The sequence below is a fragment of the Capricornis sumatraensis genome, chromosome 9 (assembly GCF_032405125.1).
Source record: "Capricornis sumatraensis isolate serow.1 chromosome 9, serow.2, whole genome shotgun sequence".
NCBI lineage: Eukaryota > Metazoa > Chordata > Mammalia > Artiodactyla > Bovidae > Capricornis > Capricornis sumatraensis.
The window spans coordinates 5,058,134-5,084,789 of NC_091077.1; the positions used below are offsets into that span (position 1 = coordinate 5,058,134).

At 39.7% G+C, this 26,656-nt stretch overlaps 1 protein-coding gene across 1 annotated transcript in view; it reads right to left on the reverse strand.

Moving 5' to 3' along the window:
• Positions 1–517: 517 nt before the first annotated feature.
• Positions 518–26,656, reverse strand: part of PRSS38 (serine protease 38) — a 38,728-nt gene continuing 12,589 nt past the window's right edge. The window contains exons 4-5 of the mRNA XM_068980020.1: positions 1,244–1,383; positions 518–772 (exon numbers count right to left, since the gene is read on the reverse strand). Coding sequence (XP_068836121.1) covers positions 518–772; positions 1,244–1,383 — 395 coding nt within the window. The remainder of the gene's footprint in view (positions 773–1,243; positions 1,384–26,656) is intronic.

Genomic DNA, 26,656 nt, shown 5'->3' on the forward strand with positions numbered 1-26,656 from the left:
TACTCTGATATTGATAGGTCTGTTTTTAAGATGATGACTTTTCCTCTGCCCCAGCTTTGGTCACACCCTGGATTCTATATCCAGACACCAGTGCTTACATGGCTGTCCTTTCTAGACATGCTGTGGTTTGGTTTATCCTCTCACCCTTCTGCCCATCATTCTGACAAGGCAGAGTGATGAACATACTCTGCATGTGAAAGGGAGGCTGTACTCGTGTAGAAAGATAAACATATGATTTCTGGGACACTTGCTTTGTAAATATTTAATATCTTCTCAAATCTTAGGTGCCCAGAGCACTCAACAAATGTACTTTGCCCTCCCATGAACCGCCACCCTTCTGTGATGAGACCAGCCTCTGCCTTCCTAGGTGTGGCCCTCATCAGTCTCCTTCCGGACCTTGCATGTGAGCTTGGCTGATGGCCCTCAGTTTGCTCAGGTGGGTGAGGGCTTGAGGGGCTGGAGCTGGGCAGGGATGGAGGCATGCAGCCGTGAGGAAGCTGGGTGACGGTTTTGGTCCTTAGAGCATTGACAGGACAGCCAATGAGGTCATAAGGACATTGATGATGGCCCCCAGAGTAGAGGAGAGCGCAGGGAGTGGCTGAAGAGGTAAAGGTGTGTTTTCTATGTGATGATGAATCCATTTTGAGAAAAAGGAGACTCGGGCAAAAACTGTCGGATACATAGGGTATGCGCAACCCTGCCCCCAGCTCACTATTCCAATTTGCACCCAGGTGCGGTCGAATTCACAGACAAGTGGGCCGCCAGAATCACCCTGGAAAAAAGAGGAATTTCTTGTGAACTGGGAGTTTGGGGCCTCCTGCATAAGGGTGGCCCAATGCCAACACTATGGGATAGACCCAGGGTCCCGCCACTCATGCAGCCCCACCTTGTCAATGGGAAGGCCCTGCTGCAGGCAAGCAGTGTTCACTACACTGTCCTGCAAGTAGAGGGTAGGTGCTGTGGGATGACAGTCAGCATGGCCCCTGGGAAAACGTGGAGCCCTGGGCTGCTCTGGCCAGCACGGGGGTTCACAGGGCCTGACTGAGGCCTGCATTGCATTTGCACATAAGCCACCTTGTGGTCTCACACTCAGCCCATGGCTATATGGAGATGTACTTCTGAGCCCCATAGGAACAAGGCTGTTGGGGACCACTGACCCACCCAGTAGAAGTGCTCCTGGCTTAAAGCATATATAACATCTGAAATCCCTGGGTTTAGCCTCCATTCCCACAGTGGGTCACACCTCACATGCAGTCTTCATGTCCCTGAAGTTTCCAGCACACAGCATGTCTGGCAGAATGTCTGTTTGTCCATAGAGCAGTCGGCACAGTTGCCATGGGACCAGAGGCAGCCGTACCTCCTGCAGCTTGTTTGAAGTGTCTCCTGTCAAAAGCATTGCAGGCCCAGTGAATGGTCTTCTCACTCCTTTTCCCCAGAGCACACACTGGAGCTCCCTCAAGGCTTAGTGGCTCACACCAGGGCTCCTTCTCTTGCTCCCATCCTCCACATGGCTCCCTTCTCTGCAATGGAGGCCCAGGCTTTTGTCAGTAAAATTTAAATATGTGCCACATGACAATTCCTAAGAGAGATGTAAGAGCCAAGACTCGGTTCATCCCATTATATTCCCATTGTCGCAGCTCAAATGCAAACAGCTCCATCAGCTCCATCAGCTGAGAGTGAGTGGATGACAGAATGTGCGCAAGAAAGTAGCCTCCAAAAGTTTTGTGGGTTGTTATTCCATGTGACAGGTCTGAGTGGGTACTGGTGGTGGTGGGGGGTGTATTTAGGGATAGTGTAGTCTGTGGCAGAGGGGAATTAGTTTTAGAGTAAACAAGTGTGTACCTCAAAGGAAGATGATGGGAAGCAGAATGTCAGCAGTGTTTGTGGTTTCTATTGAGAGCACTGGCAAGGCAGTATCAGGAGAGGCGCCATGGAAGAATTAGATGGTTAATAGAAGGAATAAAAAAACTCAAGGTTGGTGATGCTGGAGAAGCAATGTAGTAAAATGCAGTTGGAAAATACTTTTAACTACTAAGCCAGCTAGAAATCTATCTGAGGCCTTTCACTGTGCTCACACTGGGGTAACTGGGAGTGAACTTGCCTCTACCATAAGCTAGCAGTAAACATATTTACCTAGAAGGCAATTATTTCCCATTCAACATGAGGAGGGCATGGCTGTGGCCCCTGAGAAAAGAGAACAGATGAGGTGAGGTCTGTAAGGGCCTCATCTTCCTCCTTGGGGCACATTCCAGGCTGTGCCATGAAGAGAAGCACAGGTAGCTGGAATCTGCAAAGGTGGATGCCAGAATCAGGGTATTCCAGAGTGAAGGACCCCTGAGGGAGCACAGGAGGCCTTGGTGCCTGCAGTCTGCCGTTGGACCCTGAGCCGCGGGTACACAGTATACAATTCCACAGGAAGGGCAGAGTAGCCAGATGAGACTTCATAGTTCCCAGAGCTCACACAGGTCTAGAAGGCTGAGTTGTAACCAGTTAAGAGTGAAGAGCCTTGTGGAGCATCTGAGACATTGAATGAAGACAGTGTAGAGGTAGGAGAAAATATCCCTGTCACGTTTGCACAGATGCCAAGGCCCACATGGAACCAGGTGGACAGAGATCCAGAATGATGAGCTCTGAAAATGATTAGCACAGTACAAAGGAAGAGGCGTAACACAAAGTGGAAGCGAGAAGTCGGCTAGCTATAATTTCAATGAGCTATTCAGTTGTGGGCCAGGGTGCCAGCTCAGAATGATGAGAAATCAGACAAGAGGAGGACTGCACTCACTGGAAGGTCTTTCTCCTAGGCCTTCACTGGCAGCTCATGCAATATACTTGGGGCAGAGCAAGGGACCACAGAGAGAACATCTCAGTGTAGGTGTTCAGAAGATTACCACCTACCACTAAGGACCTGAAAGAACACATTTTGCTTACCTCGCACATATGGAGCAGAAGCCTTCTACTGGTAGTGTGTGGCAGGAGGCACCACATACTCCTGTCCTCAGGGCCTCGTACAGGTGCACTATTCTGGAGGAAGAGTAGAACAGCCCCACATCCTGGGAAAATCTCAGATGCCAAGACCAACAGCAGAAGCCACAACCCAGTTCCAGTTCTCACTAGCCTGAATCAGACCTTCCCCATCCTAATGGTTTAGCAGCAGAAGAGGAATGCCTGTTTTGGGGTACAGAGACTTTTATCTTAAGTGTTCTTCTTTAATATCTGGCATTCAACCAAAAATGAAAAGATACACACACACACACACACACACACACACACACAGAGGTATGGAAATAAAACACTGGACCCACTGTTGAGATGTAACATTGAACAGAATCAGACCCAGAGATAACTGAAAGTATCTGAAAGGAACTTTAAAGTAGCTATGATTAGTACATTAAAGAAATTAAGAAGTAATCAAGCATGAAAAAATGAAGAATTTTAAAGTAGAGATATGGAAACTATTAAAAAACAGTCAATTGGGAATGCCAGAAATACACACTATCAAAAATTTTAAAATTTCTTCAACAGGCGTTTCAGCAGACTGGACACAAATGAGGAAAGAATCAGCAAATTGAAGATAGGTCAATAGCTATTATCCATGCTGAAATACCAAAGAAAAAGAGTGGAGAATAAAGCAAAACCTTAAGAGATGCAGGAAAATAGCCGTGTAACATATGTGGAATTAGTCCCAGAAGAAGAAAGTGTAGAGCATAAGAAATATGTGGAGATATAAAGGACAAGAATTTTCCAAGATTAAAGACTATAATAATCACAGACTCAAGAATTTCAGAGAACTCCACACCAGAATAAAACAAGCAAACGTCATAGTCAGTGGAATTCCCTGATGGTCCAGTGGCTGAGACTCCACACTTTCACTGCAGGGGGGATGGGTTCAATTCTTGGTTGGGAAACTAGGATCCCACTGGCCACGTAGTGCAGCAAAAGAAAAGGAAGGAAGGAGGAAAGATCATAGTCAAATGGCTGCGAGATGAAGCCAAGGAAAATCCTAAGGCAGTGAGGTTGGAAACATTTAACACAGAGGATCGAGGATAAGAGTTACAAGTGTTTCATTAAAAACTATGCAAGTCAGGAGACAATGAATCAGACTATTGCAAAACAAAATTAAACTAGAAAACTGTCTACCTAGAATTCTATATCTAGGGAAATTATCTGTAAAAATGAAGGCAAAATAAAGACTTGTAGTCCAACAAACAGACCTGTAGCTCTTATTCACTGCTGAAGACAGTGTAAAATTGTATACACACTTTGGAAAATCCTTTGCAGTTTCTCAAAACTACATGAATAAGTAATTTCACTGTCATGTATGCACCCAAGAGCAATGAGAACACATGGGCATAGAGACAGCTGTAAAAGAATGTTCTTAAGAGTTTTATTCACAGTACCCCAAAACTGAAGCAACACAAATGTCAGTCAACAGAAGGATAGACAAATAAACTTTGGTATTTATGTGATGAAAAGGCAAAAAGATATGACACTGAAAATGAACTCCCCGGGTCGATAAGGTGCCCAACATGCTACTGGAGAAGAGTGGACAAAGAGCTCCAGAAAGAATGAAGAGGTGGAGTCAAAGTGAGAACAGTGCCCAGTTGTGGATATGACTGGTGACGGAAGTAAAGTCTGATGCTGTAAAGAACAATACTGCATAGGAACCTGGAATGTTAGGTCCATGAATCAAGGTAAATTGGAAGTGGCAAAACAGGAGATGGCAAGAGTGAACATCGACATTTTTAGGAATCAGTGAACTAAAAGGGACTGGAATATCTGTGGTGGATTCATGTTGATGTATGGCAAAACCAATACAATATTGTAAAGTAATTAACCTCCAATTAAAATAAATAAATTTATATTTTTAAAAAATGGACTGGAATGAGTAAATTTAATTCAGATGACCATTATATCTATTACTGTGGGTAAGAATCCCTTAGAAGAAATGGAGTAGCCCTCATAATCAATAAAAGAGCCCAAAATGCAGTTCTTGGGTGCAGTCTCAAAAACGACAGAATGATCTCTGTTTGTCTCCAAGGCAACCCATTCAATATCACAGTAATCAAAGTCTATGCCCCAGCCACTAATGCCAAAGAAGCTGAACGGTTCTATGATGACCTATAAGACCTTCTAGAACTAACACCAAAAAGGGTGAGATGGGGAGGGAGATAGGAGGGAGGTTCAAAAGGGAGAGGATATATGTATACCTATGGCTGTGAGGTTTGACAGAAAACAACCAATTTCTGTAAAGCAATTAATCTTCAATAAAATAATAAATTTTAAAAAAGATATCCTTTTCATCATAGGGAACTGGAATGCAAAAGTAGGAAGTCAAGGTAAATTTGGAGTAACAGGCAAGTTTGACCTTGGAGTACAAAATGAAGCAGAGCAAAGGCTAACAAAGTATTGCCAAGAGAACATGCTGGTCACAGCAAAAACCCTTTTCCAACAACACAAGAGATGACTCTACACATGTATATCACCAGATGGTCAATACCAAAATCAGATCAATTACATCCTTTGCAGCCAAAGATGGAGAAGCTCTATACAGTCAGCAAAAACAAGACCAGGAGCTGACTGTGGCTCAGATCATGAACTCCTTATTGCAAATTTCAGACAAAATTGAAGAAAGTAGGGAAAACCACTAAGCCATTCAGGTATGACCTAAATCAAATGCTTTACAATTATACAGTGGAAATGACAAATAGATTCAAGGGATTAGATCTGATAGACAGAGTGCCTGAAGAACTATGGAAAGGGGTTTGTAACATTGTACAGGAGGTGGTGATCAAACCATCCCGAGGAAAAGAAATGCAAAAAAGCCAAAATGCTTGTCTGAGGAGGCCTTACAAATAGTTGAGAAAAGAAGAGAAGCTAAAGGCAAAGGAGAAAAGGAAAGATATACCCATTTGAATGCAGAGTTCCAAAGAATAGCAAGGAGAGATAAGAAAGACTTCTCAGTGATCAGTGCAAAGAAATAGAGGAAAACAATAGAATGGGAAGACTAGAGCTCTCTTCAAGAAAATTAGAGATACCAAGATCCCCTGGAGAAGGAAATGGAAATCCACTCCAGTGTTCTTGCCTGGAGAATCCCATGGACGGAGAAGCCTAGTAGGTTACAGTCCATGGGGTCGCAAAGATTCGGACACGACTGAGCAACTTCACCTCACCTCACCTTAAGGGAACATTTCATGCAAAGATGGGCACAATAAAGGACAGAAATGATATGGACCTAACAGAAGCAGAAGATATTAAGAAGAGGTGGCAAGAATACACAGAAGAACTATATAAAACAGATCTTCATGACCCAGATAACCATGATGGTGTGATCACTCACCTAGAGCCAGACATCCTGGAATGTGAAGTCAAGTGGGCCTTAGGAAGCATCACTATGAACAAAGCTAGTGGATGTGATGGAATTCCAGTTGAGCTATTTCAAGTCCTAAAAGATAATGCTGTGAAAGTGCTGCACTCAATATGCCAGCAAATTTGGAAAACTCAGCAGTGGCCACAGGAGTGGAAAAGGTCAGTTTTCATTCCAATGCCAAAGAATGCTCAAACTACTGCACGGTTGCACTAATCTCACACACTGGTGAAGTAATGCTCAAAATTCTTGAAGCTAGGCTTCAACAGTATGTGAACTTCCAGATCTTCAAGCTGGTTTTAGAAAAGGCAGAGGAACCAGAGATCAAATTGCCAAGATTCACTGGATCATTGAAAAACAAGAGAATCCCAGAAAAACATCTGCTTCATTGACTATGCAAAAGCCTTTGACTGTGAATCACAACAAACTGTGGAAAATTCTGAAAGAGATGGGAATACCAGACCACCTTACCTGCCTCCTGAGGAATCTGTAAGCAGGTCAGGAAGCAACAGTTAGAACTAGACATGGAACAACGGACTGGTTCCAAATTGGGAAAGGAGTATGTCAAGGCTATATATTGTCATCCTGCTTATTTAACTTATATGCAGAGTACATCATGCAAAATGCCAGGCTGGATGAAACACAAGCTGAAATCAAGATTTCTGGGAGAGATAAAATTAACTTTAGATATTCAGGTGACACCACCCTCATGGCAGAAAGCAAAAAGGAGATAAACAGCCTCTTCATGAAAGTGAAAGAAGAGAGTGAAAAAGTTGGCTTAAAACTCAACATTCAAAAAACTACGATCATGGCATCCAGTCCCATCACTTCATGGCAAATAGATGAGGAAACAATGGAAACAGTGACTGACTTTATTTTCTTGGGCTCCAAATTAAAAGATGCTTGCTCCTTGGAAGAAAAACTATGACAAACATAGACAGTATATTAAAAACAGGAACATTACTTTGCTGACAAAGGTCCGTCTAGTCAAAGCTATGGTTTTTCCAGTAGTCATGTATGGATATAAGAGTTGGACTATAAATAAAGCTGAGCACTGAAGAATTGATGCTTTTGAGCTGTGATGTTGGAGAAGACTCTTGAGAATCCCTTGGACTGCAAGGAGATCAAACCAGTCAATCCTAAAGGAAATCAAACCTGAATATTCATTGGAAGGACTGATGCTGAAGCTGAAGTTCCAATATTTTGGCCACCTGATGGGAAGAACTGACTCATTGGAAAAGACCCTGATGCTGGGAAAGATTGAAGGCAGGAGGAGAAGGGGATGGCAGAGGAAAAGATGGTTGGATGGTATCTCTGACACGAGTTTGAGCAAGCTCTGGGAGATAGTGAAGGACAAGAAGCCTGGCATACTGCAGTCCACAGGGTTGCAAATAGTTGGACATGAACTGAACTGAATATTCCTCAAAATAAAAAGGAACTGAAGATACAAGCAAAACATAAATAATTCTTACAGACTATATTAAGTAAAAGAGTATTCCATTTATATATAAAGTCCAAAAATTAATGGGTAAATCACAGAAATCACAACAGAAGCTACTGTAGAAGAAAGAGCTTGGCTGCAAAGCAGTAAGAGAGCTTTTTGAGGTGATGAAATGTTAAATGTATTGATTTGAGTGTTTCAAGAATGTTTTATATAGAAACAGAAATAATTTTAGAAGTTAGAAAAATGATCAGAGAAGCTCTCTGAAGAATATTCAGATGAGCTGAGTAAGTGGAAAACAGTGTGGTCTTATGAGCGGAGTGTCAGAGACATCTTTTTTGGGTAATGTTCAGGAATTTCCTGGTGTGGAATAGAAGAGGGAAATAACTAAGAAATATGCTCAAACTACCACACAATTGCACTCATCTCACACGCTAGTAAAATAATGCTCAAAATTCTGCAAGCCAGGCTGCAGCAATACGTGAACTGTGAACTTCCAGATGTTCAAGATGGTTTTAGAAAAGGCAGAGGAACCAGAGATCAAATTGCCAACATCTGCTGGATCAACAAAAAAGCAAGAAAGTTCAAGAAAAACATCTATTTCTGCTTTATTGACTATGCCAAAGCCTTTGACTGTGTGGATCACAATAAACTGTGGAAAATTCTGAAAGAGATGGGAATACCAGACCACCTGACCTGCCTCTTGAGAAACCTATATGCAGGTCAGGAAGCAACAGTTAGACCTGGACATGGAACAACAGACTGGTTCCAAACAGGAAAAGGAGTACGTCAAGGCTGTATATTGTCACCCTGCTTATTTAACTTATATGCAGAGTACATCATGAGAAACGCTGGACTGGAAGAAGCACAAGCTGGAATCAAGATTGCTGGGAGAAATATCAATAACCTCAGATATGCAGATGACACCACCCTTATGGCAGAAAGTGAAGAGAAGCTAAAAAGCCTCTTGATGAAAGTGAAAGAGGAGAGTGGAAAAGTTGGCTTAAAGCTCAACATTCAGAAAACGAAGATCATGGCATCTGGTCCCATCACTTCATGGGAAATAGATGGGGAAACAGTGGAAACAGTGTCAGACTTTATTTTTGGGGGCTCCAAAATCACTGCAGATGGTGATCACAGCTATGAAATTAAAAGACGCTTACTTCTTGGAAGGAAAGTTATGACCAACCTAGATAGCACATTAAAAAGCAGAGATATTACTTTGCCAACAAAGGTCCATCTAGTCAAGGCTATGGTTTTTTCAGTAGTCATGTATGGATGTGAGAGTTGGACTGTGAAGAAAGCTGAGCACTGAAGAATTGATGCTTTTGAACTGTGGTGTTGGAGAAGACTCTTGAGAGTCCCTTGGACTGCAAGGAGATCCAATCAGTCCATTCTAAAGGAGATCAGTCCTGGGTGTTCTTTGGAAGTGAAGTGAAGTGAAGTCGCTGAGTCATGTCTGACTCTTTGTGACCCCGTGGACTGTAGCCCACCAGGCTCTTCTGTCCATGGGATTCTCCAGGCAAGAATACTGGAGTGGGTTGCCATTTCCTTCTCCAGGGGAATCTTCCTGACCCAGGGATTGAACCCAGGTTTCCCACATTGCAGGCAGACGCTTTAACCTCTGAGCCACCAACGACAGATGCTAAAGCTGAAACTCCAGTACTTTGGCCACCTCATGCAAAGAGTTGACTCATTGGAAAAGACTCTGATGCTGGGAAGCATTGGGGGCAGAAGGAGAAGGGGACGTCAGAGGATGAGATGGCTGGATGTCATCACTGACTCAATGGACATGAGTTTGGGTGAACTCCAGGAGTTGGTGATGGACAGGGAGGCCTGGCGTGCTGCAATTCACGGGGTCACAAAGGGTCGGACACTACTGAGCGACTGAACTGAACTGAATGGAATTGTACTATGTTAAGTGTTTATCTGCTAAACAATAAACTATAAACTGAAGGGAAATGAATGGCATTAATGAATTCAATTTTCCAGATTTTCCTACATATGCACCCTTTGCTCTGTGTCTGCAGTCACTCCCATCAGGAGGTGTCATGTATATTCTCAGTCCTTGGATCTGGATTTTGCCACATGACATGCTTTGTCAATGGGATTCGAGCAGACTTGCTGCAAGCAGAGACTTCAGAAAACGTGTTTCTCCACCACTGCCTGTGAATGTTTCCTGGTCAGCCTGCTGGACAGTGAAAGATGCATGCATCAGAGTTCAGCACTCCAGCTCCATCTGTCACAGGTCAGCCCACAGAGAGAGTTATCAGACACACAGGCATGCTCAGCCACAACCAGCAGGACCACACAGCTCCAGACCTGTACTTGTGAAAGTGTTGCCAGAGTGGACCAAAAGGTAGCATGATGTTCAAAATGTCAACGACTCTGGGGCCCAGGAGAGACTGGTAACTTTGCTCAATGTGGCATTTTTCAAGGCCCTTTTAAGAAGTAGCCAAGGTGGAGGATGTCCTCAGAGAACATTGCCAAAGAATAGTGCCATGGAAATTCAAAATCTTAGCAGTTTTATTGTAGAAGTCAGGGGGCTAATTCTAAAATTCATATGAAAGTGCAAAGGACTCAGCATTCCCATGATAATTTTGAAGAAGAGAAACACTGTGGAAGATGTATAAGACCAGACTCATCATAAAGCTCTGGTAAGTAAGGCCTGTTGTACTGGAGATATCCAAGTGGCAGAAGAGTAAGTCTGGAAGTAGGCCCCACGCATGGTCACAAGATGTTTGACAAAGGGGCCAATATAGGTCAGTGGGGAAAGGAGATGATTCTTTACAAATGGTGGTAGAGCAAGGTGCAGAAGCAGAAGATATTAACAGGTGGCAAGAATACACAGAAGAACTATACAAAAAAGATCTTAGAGACCCAAATAACCACAATAGTGTGATCATTGACCTAGAGCCAGACATCCTGGAGTGTGAAGTCAAGTGGGTCTTAGGAAGTATCACTAAGAACAAAGCTAGTAGAGATAAAGGAATTCCAGCTGAGCTATTTCAAATCGTAAAAGATGATGCTGTGAAAGGGCTGCACTCAATATGCCAGCAAATTTGGAAAACTCAGCAGTGACCAGGCCACAGGACTGGAAGAGGTCAGTTTTCATTCCAATCCCAAAGAAAGGCAATGCCAAAGAATTTTGAAACTACCATGCAATTGCACTCATTTCACATGCTAACAAAGTAATGCTCAAAATTCTCCAAGCTAGGCTTCAGCAGTACATGAATTGAGAACTTTCAGATGTAGAAGCTGGATTTAGAAAAGGAAGAGGAACCAGAGATCAAATTGCCAACATCTGCTGGATCATCAAAAAAGCAAGAGAGTCCAGAAAAACATCTACTTCTGCTTTACTGACTATGCCAAAGCCTTTGACTGTGTGGATCACAACAAACTGTGGAAAAATTCTGAAAGAGATGGGAATACCAGATCACTTGACCTGTCTCCTGAGAAATCTGTATACAGGTCAGAAAGCAACAGTTAGAACTGGACATGGAACAACAGACTGGTTCCAAATTGGGAAAGGAGTATGTTGAGGCTGTATATTGTCATCCTGCTTATTTAACTTATATGCATAATGCATCATGAGAAATGCTGGGCTGGAAGAAACACAAGCTGGAATCAAGTTGCTGGGAGAAATATCAATAACTTCATATATGCAGATGACACCACCCTTATGGCAGAAAGTGAAGAGGAACTTAAGAGCCTCTTGAAAGTGAAAGAAGATAGTGAAAAAGCTGGCTTAAAACTCAGCATTCAAAAAACTAAGATCATGGCATCCGGTCCCATCACTTCATGGCAAATAGATGGGGAAACAATGGAAACAGTGACAGACTTTATTTTCTTGGGTTTCAAAATCACTGCAGATGATGACTGCAGTCATGAAATTAAAAAATGCATGCTCCATGGAAGAAAAGCTGTGACCAACCTAGACAACATATTAAAAAGCAAAGATATTACTTTGTTGACAAAGGTCTGTCTAGTCAAAGCTATGGTTTTTCCAGTAGTCATGTATGGATGTGAGACTTTGAGAGACCCTTGGACTACAAGGAGATCATGTATGGATGTGAGACTTTTGAGAGTCCCTTGGACTACAAGGAGATCAAACCAGTCAGTACTAAAGGAAATCAGTCATGAATATTCATTGGAAGGACTGACGCTGAAGCTGAAGCTCCAATACTTTGACCACGTGATGGGAAGAACTAACTCATTGAAAGATACACTGGGAAATATTGAAGGCAGAAGGAGAAGGGGACGACAGAGGATGACATGGTTGGATGGCATCACCGACTCAATGGACATGAGTTTAAGCAAGCTTCAGGAGTTGGTGATGGACAGGGAAGCCTGGCATGCTGCAATCCATAGGGTCGCAAAAAGTCTGACACAACTGAGCAACTGAACTGAACTGAATCCCAGATGACTTCACTAATGAATTATACCAAACATTTAAAGAAGAAACAATAGGAATACTACAAAACCAAATATTACCCTGATACCACAGGCAGACAAAAATCACAGTACAGCCAATATCTCTCATAAATATACATGTAAAAATCTTAAACAAATTATTGGTAAGTTGATTCTAGTGACCTATAAAAATGATTGTACACAATGACCAAAAGGGATTAATTGTAGGAATGTAAAGTTCATTTAACATCCCCAAATTAATACGTGTGTGTGTGTGTCAGTCGCTCAGTAGTGCCTGACTCTTTGCGACCCCATGGACTGCAATCCACCAGGTTCCTCTGTCCATGAGATTCTCCAGGCAAGGATCCTGGAGTGGGTTGCCATTTCCTTCTCCAGGGAATCTTCCCTACCCAGGGATCGAACCCGGGTCTTCTGCACTGCAGGCAAATTCTTTACCGACTGAGCTACAAGGGAAGCCCAAATTAATATATATAGTAACCTTATTAATAAAAGTCAAAAGCCACATGCATATAGATAATAAAAGGCATTAAAAACATCTAACATCTGTTCATGATAAACTTTCAACAAACCAGGGATAAAAGGAAGTTTACTCATTGGTAAAGAGCACCTACAAAAATTCCACATCTAATACCATTCTTAATGATAAATGACTAAATATTTTCCCCCTTAAGATCAGAAACAAGGCAAAGATACTCACTTTTACCACACGTTTAACATTGTATTGCAGGTTGTAGCCAGTGCAATGAGTAAAAAATTCTTACTCTCTTCTGGAAAGTTAGAATTAAAACTACTTTGTTGAAGATAAAATAACAATTGTATGAGGGAACTAATAATGTCCAAAAACTATTAAAACTAGTTTTCAGAATACAAGATAAATATACAAATGTCAAGTATATTTCAATATATTAATAATAGCAATGAACAATTTAAAACAAAATTACTAAAACAGTTCCATTCACAATAGTTTCAAAAAGAATGAAATTTTTAAGAATAAATTTATCAAAGAATGGGTCACATCTATACAACCAAACACTGTAAAATAGCACAGAGCTTAAGACAATCTAAATCAATAGCTATCCATTCAATGTTCATGGATTAGAGGACTCAATATTATTAAAATGGAATTAGTTCCCAAATTTGTTTATAGATTTAATGTCATCCCTGTCAAAATCTCAGGAGGTGAGAAACATTGAAAATCAAGCAGAAAGAGCCAGAACCAACTTTGTCAGAAATATGGGAAAACAAAAGTTCACAGCAATCAAACAAACACTGATGCAAGAGAAAGGCAACTTCAAACTGATAGGAAAGCTTTGTGGCAGTTTTACTTGTCCTTTTCCCACCCCCTTCCCAGTACAGAGGCGCCTTTCCACAAAAACTCATTTTATCTTTTTAAAACATTTTTAGAGCATATTATTGTCTTGGTTTCTCAGCTATAAAACTATATATATATATATTTTATAGTATAGTTTATATAGATAGTTTTATGCTGCTGCTGCTAAGTCGCTTCAGTCGTGTCCGACTCTGTGGGACCCCATAGACGGCAGCCCACTAGGCTCCCCCGTCCCTGGGATTCTCCAGGCAAGAACACTGGAGTGGGTTGCCAATGCCTTCTCCAGTGCATGAAAGTGAAAAGTGAAAGTGAAGTTGCTCAGTTGTGTCCGATTCTTAGCAATCCCGTGGACTGCAGCCCACCAGGCTCCTCCGTCCATGGGATTTTCCAGGCAAGAGTGCTGGAGTGGGGTGTCATCTATATAGTATATATAAACTCCCAGAGTTTGCTCAAATTCATATCCATTGAGTCAGTGTTGCTATCTAATCATTTTGTCCTCTGCCACCCCTTCTCCTTTTGCCTTCAATCTTCCCCAGCATTAGGGTCTTTTCCAACGAGTTGGTGCTTCACATCAGGCGGCCAAAATATTGGAGCTCCATGTATACTATAAAATGAAAAAGAACCCAAAAAAACAAATAAAAGAAGACACAGAACAACAGAAAGCCAAAGTAGAAGAAGCAATACATAAAAGAAATTAAAAATATGATTTGAAAATCGCCAAAGCCTAAACAGAAATAATGACAAAAACAGTAACCACCACAACAGAGAAAAAAGAAGAAAGCAAAACAAAATAGAACAAAAAACCCCAGAACCAACAATGAACTAATCAAAACATAAAAATAATAAACGTTTTCTTAGGGTCTCAGCTGTCACTGTCTTTGGGCACACTGAGAGACACAATCCACCTCAGCCTCCCCAGGAGGCACTCCAGCACTGGGGAAGGCTGGTCTCAGTAGTCTTTGTCCTGGAATTGCTCTCCAGTCCCCACACTCCAGCTCCCAGCACCCGTGCACACCAGCGGACATGCGTCCCAGCCTGGGGTCCAGGGTCCAGGGCCATGGCATGGATTGTCTGTGTCTTTCCCCGTCTGTTCAGACTGTCACAGATCAGCTGGTTCACTCTCTGACAGCCTCAACTGCTTCCCTTCTGTCCCAACCAATTCCTCTGGATGCGGGAGTCTTCTTTGCTTCAGCTCCCCCACCCCTGGGTGCTGGTCCTGTCCTGCTTGCCCTCCCCCTCCTTCTCGCTTCTTCCTTTCATCCCTACCAAATCATGCATGGATCCACAGAATCCGTTCTAGTAGTCAAGGACTCCTGCTGGTATTCAGTCAGTGTTCTGCAACAACTGTTCTGTCTGTAGATGCATTGCTGATGCATCTGTGGAGAGAGATGCATTCCATGTCCACCTACTTCTCCACCATCTTGGTTCCCCCATAGTGGCACCTTTGAACAGGGAAACCCACATCCCAGGTATAGGACCCTCGTACTTGATTCCAGAAGAAGCAAAGCAGATCTTATCTACAAATTATTGCATCTGTCTGAATCTGTCGGAGGGCTACCTGAAGAACTGACATAGACACTCATCCCTGTTTCACCCAGTTCAGAACGCAGGCTGTAAAGGTGGTGGGCACTGCTCAAATACTCTGTAAGCCAAGCAAAACAGTCTATGGAGGTCCAGGGGAAAAGATTATTGTCAAAATATCCAATAAACTGGCTAAAATTTGGGAGTAACAGCTCAGGAGAATTTCTTAGAGAAATTAAGACATTCAAAAGCATCCATGTAGACAGATATATTTATTATTGGAGGCTTGTGACAAGTTCAAACAGAATGGCCTCAGTAGAAAGAAAAACTATAGATTTATGAGGTAATATGCCATGAGAAGCTATAAATGTGAGTTCATATGTGAAGAAGCAAAGGAGAGACTGAATTTGCAGCAGATGACAATGAGCAAATCATTCATGATGTGAGAGCCTCAGAGAGCAACACTGAGCTGTGTGCAAAGATTTAGGGCTCTTCTTTAGACAGCAATGACAACACTAGGAGAGCAATCTCAAAGAGATTTCCAGAGCAAACAGGGCAGCTTGCTCCATAAGACATGAACTAGGAGAAAACAGGTAAACTTATATGGTAGATTTTTAAGTGATAACTTCTGGTATAAGAAAAAAATACTGACTTATAGTACCCATCTCGGACTGACTAAACAATGTTCTGGACTTAGGCCCTGCCAGCCAGACTCAGCATTGCCCAAACTGTGGGGTTTGGAATGGCCTCACCCTGGTTCCCCTGTATCTTCACACAGTTTGCCAATTAGGAAAACACCCTTCTTTTCCCTTGAGCCTATATACCTGTTTACAAATATGCTATTATATAAAATATTTTTAGAGGGCAAATATTGCATCTTTTTTCAACATTCTATCATGTATACTATCATGTAAGAATTGAATCGCCAGTCTATGTCTGACGCAGGATACAGCATGCTTGGGGTTGGTGCATGGGGATGACCCACTGAGATGTTATGGGGAGGGAGGTGGGAGGGGGGTTCATGTTTGGGAACACATGTAAGAATCAAAGATTTTAAAATTTTTAAAAAAATTAAAAAAAATAAAAATTAAAAAAAAATTGCTGTGATGTTGCTGTCCTTTATTTTTTTCTTTTTTCCATCTTTATCAAGATATAATTGACAAAATCATATATACCTTTTTTTCATGATGAGACGTCAACAGAAAGTCTCTTTTTAAAAAAAATTTATTTATTTTAATTGGAGGCTAATTACTTTACAATATTGTTGTGGTTTGGCCATACATTGACATGAATCAGCCATGGGTATACATATATATCTTAAAGTGTACAATGTGATAAAATAAAAACATCCCTGTATTTGATGGAATTTAGAAGGCCACACACACACCCAGGGTAAGGCATATGCTAAGAAAGACATGAGACAGGCCCTTGGGTTTCACAATGAGCTGATCTTTAGGTTCAGTGCAAGCCCATCTAAGTGTTGAAAAAGTACCATAGTAGAGAGCAAAGACAAGAAGAAGAGATTTGTTTGCTTTATTGGTTTGTTTTAATTACTGACATTGAGTAAAATATCTGTCACAGCAGTAGCTGCACAGATTCTAAGGAATGGATACATTAGTGATTATACATGACAAGGAATACAGCCTCAGCAAAAATATGGGAAAATCATTAAACAAGCTACTACAGCCTTTGACAGTTAAAAGAAGAAAGAAAGGAAAAGGAAAGTCTTGAGGAGAGAGAGAATTTTATCTTCAGAGTTACATTAAAATACTCAATACCCAACCACATATAATATTTATTATATACTCAAAGTACAAAACTCAATATTCCAGTTTTCAGCAACAACAAAAATCATACAAAGAAACAGAAATGTATAGCTTATTCAAGGAAACAAAACAAATGGAGAAACTGTCCCTGGGGGCTTAAAACTTTCTTAAAAATTCTCAAAGAACTAAAGGAAAACATACAAAAAGAATTAAAGTAAATCAGGAAAATGACCAATAAACAAAATGAAACTATCAAAACTATACACTATTGAAAGGTGCCAAACAGAAAAGTTGGCACTGAAAAGTCTAACAGTTGAAATAAAACTTCACTGGAAGTGGAAAACAGCAAATCTTAGCAAGCAGAAGAGAAAATTAGTTAACCTAAATATAGGACAATTGAAAGTATAAAAAAATTTAAGGAACAGAAGAAAAAAAAAACTGAATAGATGCTAAAGGACCTGTGGAACAGTATAAAATCCATCACTATATGTTGTTATTGGATGCCTAGAAGGAGAAGACAGAGAGAAAAAAGGCAGAAAGAATATTTGGAAAGATAATAGCCTGAAACTTCCCAACTTGGTAGAATATTTGAATCTACTAATCCAAGAAGTTCAACAAATTCCAAGTAGATTAAAATCAAAGAGGGTCCCTATGTAGACACACTATAATTAAAGTTCCAAAAGCTAAAGAGAAACAGAATTTTGAAAGGAGCGAAACAGAAGCAATTTGTCCTTAATAAGAGCAACAGATGCTTCTCATTAGAAACAACAGCTAAGGAGGTCAGAAGACAATGGGATAACACAAAGTGCTAAAATAAAAAACTGTCCACTGAGACTCTATATATGGCAGCAATGACCTTAAAAAATGAGAACTTAGATAATTAAGAGATAATGGTTTGGTACTATTAAATCTTCCCTAAGAGAAATTCTATAAGGAGTTCTGGTGAAAATGAAAGTACAAAGAAATTTTTTAAAATCCTGGTAAAGATAAATATTTGGGCAAGTATAAAACTCCTTACCGTCATCTTTTTGGTTTGTAATTTCACTTTTTATTTCTATAGAATTTTAAAGACAAATTCATAAAGTAATTTAAAATACATGTTTGAGGCACACAGTGTACAAAGATGTGACTTGTACAGTTTCTATATGCTATTGAGGTTATACTGGTATCAGTTCAAACTAGATTGTTATAAATGCAGAATATTAAATGTAATCTCCATGGTAACAACAAACAAAAATGTCTAAAAATATACACATTAAATGTGAAGGGTTTAAAACAGCTCACTATAAAAATTAATTAAGCACAAAAGAAATCAGTATTGGAGGAAATAAGGGACAGAAAGATTTAAAACTGAAAAGAAATAGCAAATGATGGAAGTAAGTTCTTACTATAAGTAATTAGTTTAAATGTAAATGAGTTAAACTCTCCAAAGGACAGAGAGTGACAGAATTAATTTTGAAAAATCCAGCTATATGCTGTCTATGAGACTCATTTTAGATTCAAGGATACAAAAAGATGGAAAATGAAAGGACTGAAAAAAGGATATTTTACACAAATACTAATATCAAAGAAAGTGGGAAGGCTATACTAATTTCAGACAAAATAGACTTCAAGTCAAAACTGTTACAAGAAACAAATAAAGGCATTATATATTGATAAAAGAATCATTTCATTAAGTTTTCTTTATAATTAATATAGTCATCAAACAAAATATGGAGTGAACATTGGCAGAACTGAAGTGGGGAAACAGACAGTCCCATAGTAGTGGTTGTAGATCCAATACCACACTTTCAATAACATGTGGAACAAGAACATTATAAGAAAATAGAGGACTTGAAGAACACTATAAACCAATTGGACCTGACAGACATTTATATAATACTTCACCCAACAACAGTGGAATATACATTCCTCTCAAGTAGGCATGGGACAAAGTCCAGAACAGAATATATAAGTTAGTCATGAAACAAGTCAATGAATTTTAAAATATTGAAATCATGTAAACTGTGTTCTCTGAATACATTGGAATTAGCTAGAAATCAATAACAGAAAGATTACTTTAAAAAATTGAAATTAAACAATACATTCTGGGAAAACCAATAAGTCAAAGAAATCACAAGAGCAAATACTTAGAGAAGAATGAGTGAAAACAGCATATGAAACTTATAAGATGCGACAAACACAGTGCTCAGAGGGGAATTTAAAAATATAACTCCTGCATTACAATAGAAGAAAAATCTTCTATCAATAACCTAACCTTGCCCCCTTGTGAAGCTGAGAGAAAGAAAGGCATGATAAACTCAAAGCTAGCAGAGGAAAGAAGTAAAAAATAGAAAGAAAAAAAGATATATGGCAAAATCAATACAATATTGTAAAGTAATTAACCTCCAATTAAAATAAATTTATATTTAAAAAAATAAAAGCAAAAAAAAAAGAAAGAAAAACAGTACAATCAATCAAACCAAAGTTTCACTGAAAATATAAACAAAACTGGCAAACCTTTAGCTAGACTGATAAAGAAAAAAAGAGAAGATACAAATCACATACATCAGAAGTCAAAGTAGAGGAATTTACTATTGGTCTCAGAAAAATAAAAATGAATTATAAGAGAATACTATGAGGAATTATACTCCAACAAATAAGATAACTTCAATGAAAGACAATTCCTAGAAACATGCAAATAGCCTAATCTGACAGAAGAAGAAATAGGAAATTTCAGCAGATTCTTAACAGAAAGATTAGTTCAGTGAAAATGTTTAACAATGAAAATCTAGTACCATATGGATTCATTGGTGAATTCTATCTAACATTTAAAGAATTAACACCCTTCTTCTCAAACTTCCCAAAAAATGCAAGATAAGGGAACACTTTGTAACTCATCCTATAAAGCTGGCATTACCCTGATACCAAATCTAAAGACATTATAAGGAAAAAAAAAAAAGATCATATACTTGAAAGTACAGATTCCTGGGCACCTACTCCAGCTCTCTTACTCTAGTGCTGCTCTCGACTAATATAGGGCAGTGATGGTCAAAGAAATGCACACACGAGGAGTGGAGCCATCTTGGACCCAACCTCGGGGCTCTGCTCCAGCACCCTGGGCCCTGCTCCTGCTCCTCATGGAGTAATGACTGCCACTGAGGTCAGGAGAATTCCAGGCACACACCTGCCTCTGGTTTGAGCCCCTCCATCTCCAGCCATACTCCCAGCAAGGTGGTAGCCACCAGCACACCCTGGGTGACTCATGCTTAATTCAGATCCAGATCTCCTACCAAAGGCACTGGACACATGCAAATTGAATAGGGATGATCTCCTAAGAGGATACCCCTTTAGACTACAATAGATAACTGTTTTCACCTAATTTCATAGAAACAAAAAAGTTAAAATGAGAAACATAGGAATATGATTCAAATGAAAAATCGAGGACTAAGACCCTAGAAAAATGCTAATGAGACAGATAAATAATTCATCAGATGAGTTCAAAGTAATGGTAATAAGCTAAGTGAACTTGGAAAAAGAATAAACAGAGTGAGAATCTTAACAAGGAACTAGAAATTTTAAAAAGGACCAGTTAGAGCTGAAGAAAACAACTAAAATGAAAAATTTTAATGAGGATAGTTTAAGTGACCTCTAAAATCATGTCAAGTACACTAATATTTGCATTTAGGGGTTCCAAAACAAGAGAGAGAAAAAGGTAGGAAGTGAAGTTGATGAAATTACAGCTGAAAAATTCCTGAGGCTGAAGAAGGAAATATTTTCCAGATGTAGGAAGCACAGAGTCCCATACAAGATGAACCCAAAGAGATTCACACTAAGACATACCATAACTAAAATGGCAAAAGTTAAAGATAATGAGAGAATTTTAAAGGTGGCAAAAGAAATACAAATAGTCACATATAAAGGAATTCCCTATAAGGCTATATGTGGTTGTCCTGCACAAATTTTGCAAGTCAGAAGGGAGTGGCATGATATATTTATTTAAAGTACTGAAAGTAGGACTTCCCTGGTAGTCCAGTGGCTAAGATTCCACACTCTGAATGCAGAGGGCTCAGGTTCAGTCCCTGGTCAGGGAAGTAGATCCCACGTGCTGCAACTAAGAGATAGCATGTCACAACTAAAAGATTCCACATGCCACAACCGAAGATCCCAGATGCTGCAACCAAGACCTGGCACAGCCAAGTAAAAAAGTAAATAAAAATAAATATTCAAAAAAGTACTGAAAGGGAAAAACTTACAACCAAGGATACTCTACCACCAAGGTTATCATTCAGAACTGAAGAAGAGCTGAAGATTTTTTCAGACAAGCAAAAACTAGAAGAGTTCATAATACTAAACTGATCTTACAAGAAATGCTAAAGGGTATTTAAATGGAAAAGAAAAGACTACAAGAAGTAAGAATTTATATGAAAGGGGAAAATATCCCACTAGTAAAGGCAAATATATATTAATAGCAAAGGCTGTGATCAAACACTTAAACTAATAGGAAGGTTTAGAGGCAAAAAATTTTAAATCAACTATAATGACAGAGCATGAGATGGTTGGATGGCATCACTGACTCGATGGACATGAGTTTGAGCAAGCTCTGGGAGTTGATGATGGACAAGGAAGCCCGGCATGCTTCAGTCCATGCAGTCACAAAGAGTTGGACACAACTGAGTGACTGAACTGAATTGATAACTATAATAAACAAGGAATAGATATGAAGATGTGAAAAACACAAAACACAGGTGAAAGTAGTAAAAAAAAAAAAAGATCTTTTAGAATGTGCTTGAATTGAACTGACTATGAGTTTGAACCAGTAAATATAGTCATAGATCAAAATAAATGGTAACCACAAATCAAAAACCTACAATAGACACACAAAAACTACAGAGAAAAGGATACTAAAGAAAACCGTCAAACCACAAAGGAAGAGACAAAAAAAAATAACAGAGAAGAACTAAAAGACAGCAAGAAAACAAGTAACAAAATGACAACAAGTCCATACCTATCAATAATCACTTTAAACATCAATACACTAATGTTCCCACCAAAAGACAGAAAGGGGCTAATTGGATGAAAAACAAGACTCGTCTATATTTAGCCTACAAGAAACTCACTTCAGAGCTAAAGACACACAGAGACTGGAAGTGAGGGAATGGAAAAAGTTTTTCCACACAAATGGAACCAAAAAGAACGCTGGGGTGGCAGTACTGACAACAGAAAAAGAAGACTTTAAACAAGAGTCTATGACAAAAGGCCAAGAAGGGCATTATACAATAAAGGGATCAATCCAAGAAGAGGATATAATGTTTGTTAACATTCATGCACCTAATATGTATGTATATTAGTTGCTCAATTGTGTCCAACTCTGTGACCCCATAGACTGTAGCCACTCAGGCTCTTCTGTCCACGGAATTCCCCAGGCAAGAAAATTGGAGTGGGTAGCCATTCTCTTCTCCAGGGGATCTTCCCAACCCAGGAATCGAACCTGGGTCTCCAGCATCACAGGTGGACTCTACTGTCTGAGCCACCAGGGAAGTCCATGCACCCAATATAGTACTGTGCTGTTTCTGGATGGAATGTTCTATAGACAGCCATTATGTCCATCTGATCTAATGTGTCATTTAAAGGCCATTGTTTCTTTACTGATATCTGTTTGGTTGTACCTGGGGTGTTATAGTCCCCTACTATTATTTTATCATTGCAAACTTCTCCCTTTCAGTCTGTTAGTATTTGTTTTATAGATTTAGTTTAACAAATTTAAGAGGATAGAAATTATATCAAACCTCTTTTCTGACCATAAAGATATGAAACTAGAAATCAACTACAGGAAGAAAAATAGTAAAAACACAAACGCATGGAGACTAAACAACGTGCAATTAAAAAGCAATGGGTAAATGAAGAAAGCAAAGATGAAATCAGAAAATACCTCAAGACAAAAATAAAACCAATTTTTCAAGATCTATGGTATGCAGCAGAAGTAAATCCAAGAGGGAAATTTATACCTGTAGAAACAAGAAAAATCTCAAACTACATACCATCTAAAGGGATTAGAAAAAGAAGAAAAACAAAACCCAAAGTCATCAGAAGAAAGGAAATAATAAAGGCCAGAATAGAAAAGAATAAAATATAGAAAAAAATAGAAAAGATCAATGAAACCAAGAGCTATATTTTGAAATGATAAAGAAAATTAATGTGTTTAACCAGGTTCAATAGGGAAAAAAAAGAAAGAGGACCCAAATAAACAAAATGAAAGAGGAAAAATTATAAATGATATCACTACTGCTGCTGCTAAGTCGCTTCAGTTGTGTCCAATTCTGTGCGACCCCATAAATGGAAGCCCATCAGGCTCCACTGTCCCTGGGATTCTCCAGGCAAGAACACTGGAGTGAGTTGCTATTTCCTTCTCCAATGCGTGAAAGTGAAGTTGCTCAGTAGTGTCCAATTCTTAGCGACCCCATGGATGCAGCCTACCAGGCTCCTCCATCCATGGGATTGTCTAGGCAAGAGTACTGGAGTGGGATGCCATTGCCTTCTCTGAATGATATCACAGAGATACAAAAAAATTAGAACACTATGAAAGTTATATGCCAACAAATTGGACACCCTAGGAAAAAGTGGATAATTTGCAAAAAAAAACATGCAACCTTCCAAGACTGAATCAAGAAGAAATAGAAAATCTGAAGAGACTGATCACTAGTAGTGAAACTGAATCAGTAACACAGAACTCCCAGGATGCGAAAGTCAAAGACTGAACAGCTTCACAGCTGAAGAGTTAATGCCTATTGTTCTCCAACTATTCAAAAAAATTGAGGAGGAGGAAACACTATTGAATTCATTCTGCAAGACCACCATTTTCCTGATATCAAAACCAAAGACATTATAAAAATGAAAACTACTGGACAATATCCTGATGAATATAGATTAAAAAAATCCTCAGTGTCTTAGCCAACTGAATTCAACAGTATATAAAAAAATCAAACCATGATCAAAAGAAATTAATTACAGGGATGCAAGGATGGTTCGATATCTGCAGATGGTTCAATGTCAATGTGATATACCACATTAACAAGTGCTAAGTCACTTCAGTCATGTCTGACTGTTTTCAACCCCGTGGACTGTAGCCTGCCAGGTTCCTCTGTCCGTGGGGATTCTCCAGGCAAGAATACTAGAGTAGGTTGACATGCCCTCCTGCCACATTAACAAAAGGAAAAATAAAAATGACAATATCATCTCATAGACACAAAAGAAGCATTTGACAAAATTCAAAATCCATTTATGATAAAAACTCCCTTCAGAGTTAGTATATAGAGGACATATCTCAATATAATAAAGGCTAGTTGTGAGAAACCAACAGCTAATGCCATGCTCAGTGCTGAAAAGCTGAAAGTTTTTCCTCTAAAATCAGGATTAAGACAAAGATGCTCAATCTTTCCTCTTTTGTTTGACATAGTATTGGAAGTCCTGTGGGAAAGATTGAAGGCAGGAGGAGAAGGGGACGACAGAGGATGAGATGGTTGGATGGCATCACCAACTTGATGGACATGAACTTGAGCAAGCTCCAGGAGTTGGTGATGGACGCGGAAGCCTGACATGCTGCAGTCCCTGAGGTTGCAAAGAGTCGGATGCAACTGAGCGACTGAACTGACTGACTGGAAGTCCTAGTTACAGAGGTCAACAAGAAAAAGAAATAAAAAGTATCCAAACTGGAAGGGAAGAAGTAAAATGGTCACTATTTCAGATGACATGATGTATACAAAACCCTAGATAGTATATTCAAAAGCAGAGACATTACTTTGCCGACTAAGGTCTGTCTAGTCAAGGCTATGGTTTTCCTGTGGTCACGTATGGATGTGAGAGTTGGACTGTGAAGAAGGCTGAGCGCCAAAGAATTGATGCCTTGGAACTGTGGTGTTGGAGAAGACTCTTGAGAGTCCCTTGGACTGCAAGGAGATCCAACCAGTCCATTTTGAAGGAGATCAACTCTGGGATTTCTTTGGAAGGAATGATGCAGAAGCTGAAGCTCCAGTACTTTGGCCACCTCATGCGAAGAGTTGACTCATTGGAAAAGACTCTGATGCTGGGAGGGATTGGGGGTAGGAGGAGAAGGGGACGACCGAGGATGAGATGGCTGGATGGCAGCACGGACTCGACGGACATGAGTCTGAGTGAACTCCGGGAGGTGGTGATGAACAGGGAGGCCTGGAGTGCTGCGATTCATGGGGTCACAAAGAGTCAGACACGACTGAGTAACTGAACTGAATGTCTCTACCAAAAACTATTAGAATTAATAAAGGAATTCAGTAAAGCGGAAGGATACAAGATTAATATAAAGAAATCCATTGTTTTTCTTTCTAAAAAGTTGCACTAAAATTTAACATATTAATAATTTTTAAATTAAAGTATAGTTCATTTACACTATTATATTAGTTTCAGGTGTACAGCATCGTGATTGAGTATTTAACAGATTATACTTTATTCAAAGTTATTACAAGATAGTGACTGAAATTCCTGGTACTATACAATATATCCTCGTTGCTTATCTATTTTATATGTAATATTTTATATCCCTTTATCGTATCCTCCTAATTTGCCACTTCCCTTTCCCTAAGCCTTTGGTAACCACTAGTTTGTTTTCTAAATCTGTGAGTTGGTTTCCATTTTGCATATATTCATTGGTAGTATTTTTTAGATTCCACAAATTAGGAATATGACTCACATAGTATTTGTCTTTCTGTGTATAAATTATTTAACTAAGCATAATATTCTCTAGATCCAGCCACATTGCTGCAAATAGCAGAATTTCATTCACTTTTGTGGTTGAGTAATGCCCCAACCAGTAACGCTGAAGAAGGTGAAGTTGAACGGTTTTATGAAGACATACAAGGCCTTTTAGAACTAACACCCAAAAAAGATGTCCTTTTCATTATAGGGGACTGGAATGCAAAAGTAGGAAGTCAAGAAACACCTGGAGTAACAGGCAAGTTTGGGCTTGGAATACAGAATGAAGCAGGGCAAAGGCTAATAGAGTTTTGCCAAGAAAATGCACTGGTCATAGCAAACACCCTATTCCAACAACACAAGAGAAGACTCTACACATGGACATCACCAGATGGTCAACACCAAAATCAGATTGATTATATTCTTTGCAGCCAAAGATTGAGAAGCTCTATACAGTCAACAAAAACAAGACCAGGAGCTGACTGTGGCTCAGATCATGAACTCCTTATTGCCAAATTCAGACTCAAATTGAAGAAAGTAGGGAAAACCGCTAGACCATTCAGGTATGACCTAAATCAAATCCCTTATGATTATACAGTGGAAGTGAGAAATAGATTTAAGGGCCTAGATCTGATAGATAGACTGCCTGATGAACTATGGAATGAGGTTCATGACATTGTACAGGAGACAGGGATCAAGACCATGCCCATGGAAAAGAAATGCAAAAAAGCAAAATGGCTGTCTGGGGAGGCCTTACAAATGGCTGTGAAAAGAAGAGAGGTGAAAAGCAAAGGAGAAAAGGAAGGATATAAGCATCTGAATGCAGAGTTCCAGAGAATAGTAAGAAGAGATAAGAAAGCCTTCTTCAGCGATCAATGCAAAGAAATAGAGGAAAAGAACAGAATGGGAAAGACTAGAGATCTCTTCAAGAAAATTAGCGATACCAAGGGAAGATTTCATGCAAAGATGGGCTCGATAAAGGACAGAAGTGGTATGGACCTAACAGAAGCAGAAGATATTAAGAAGAGGTGGCAAGAATACACAGAACTATACAAAAAAGATCTTCATGACCAAGATAATCACGATGGTGTGATCAC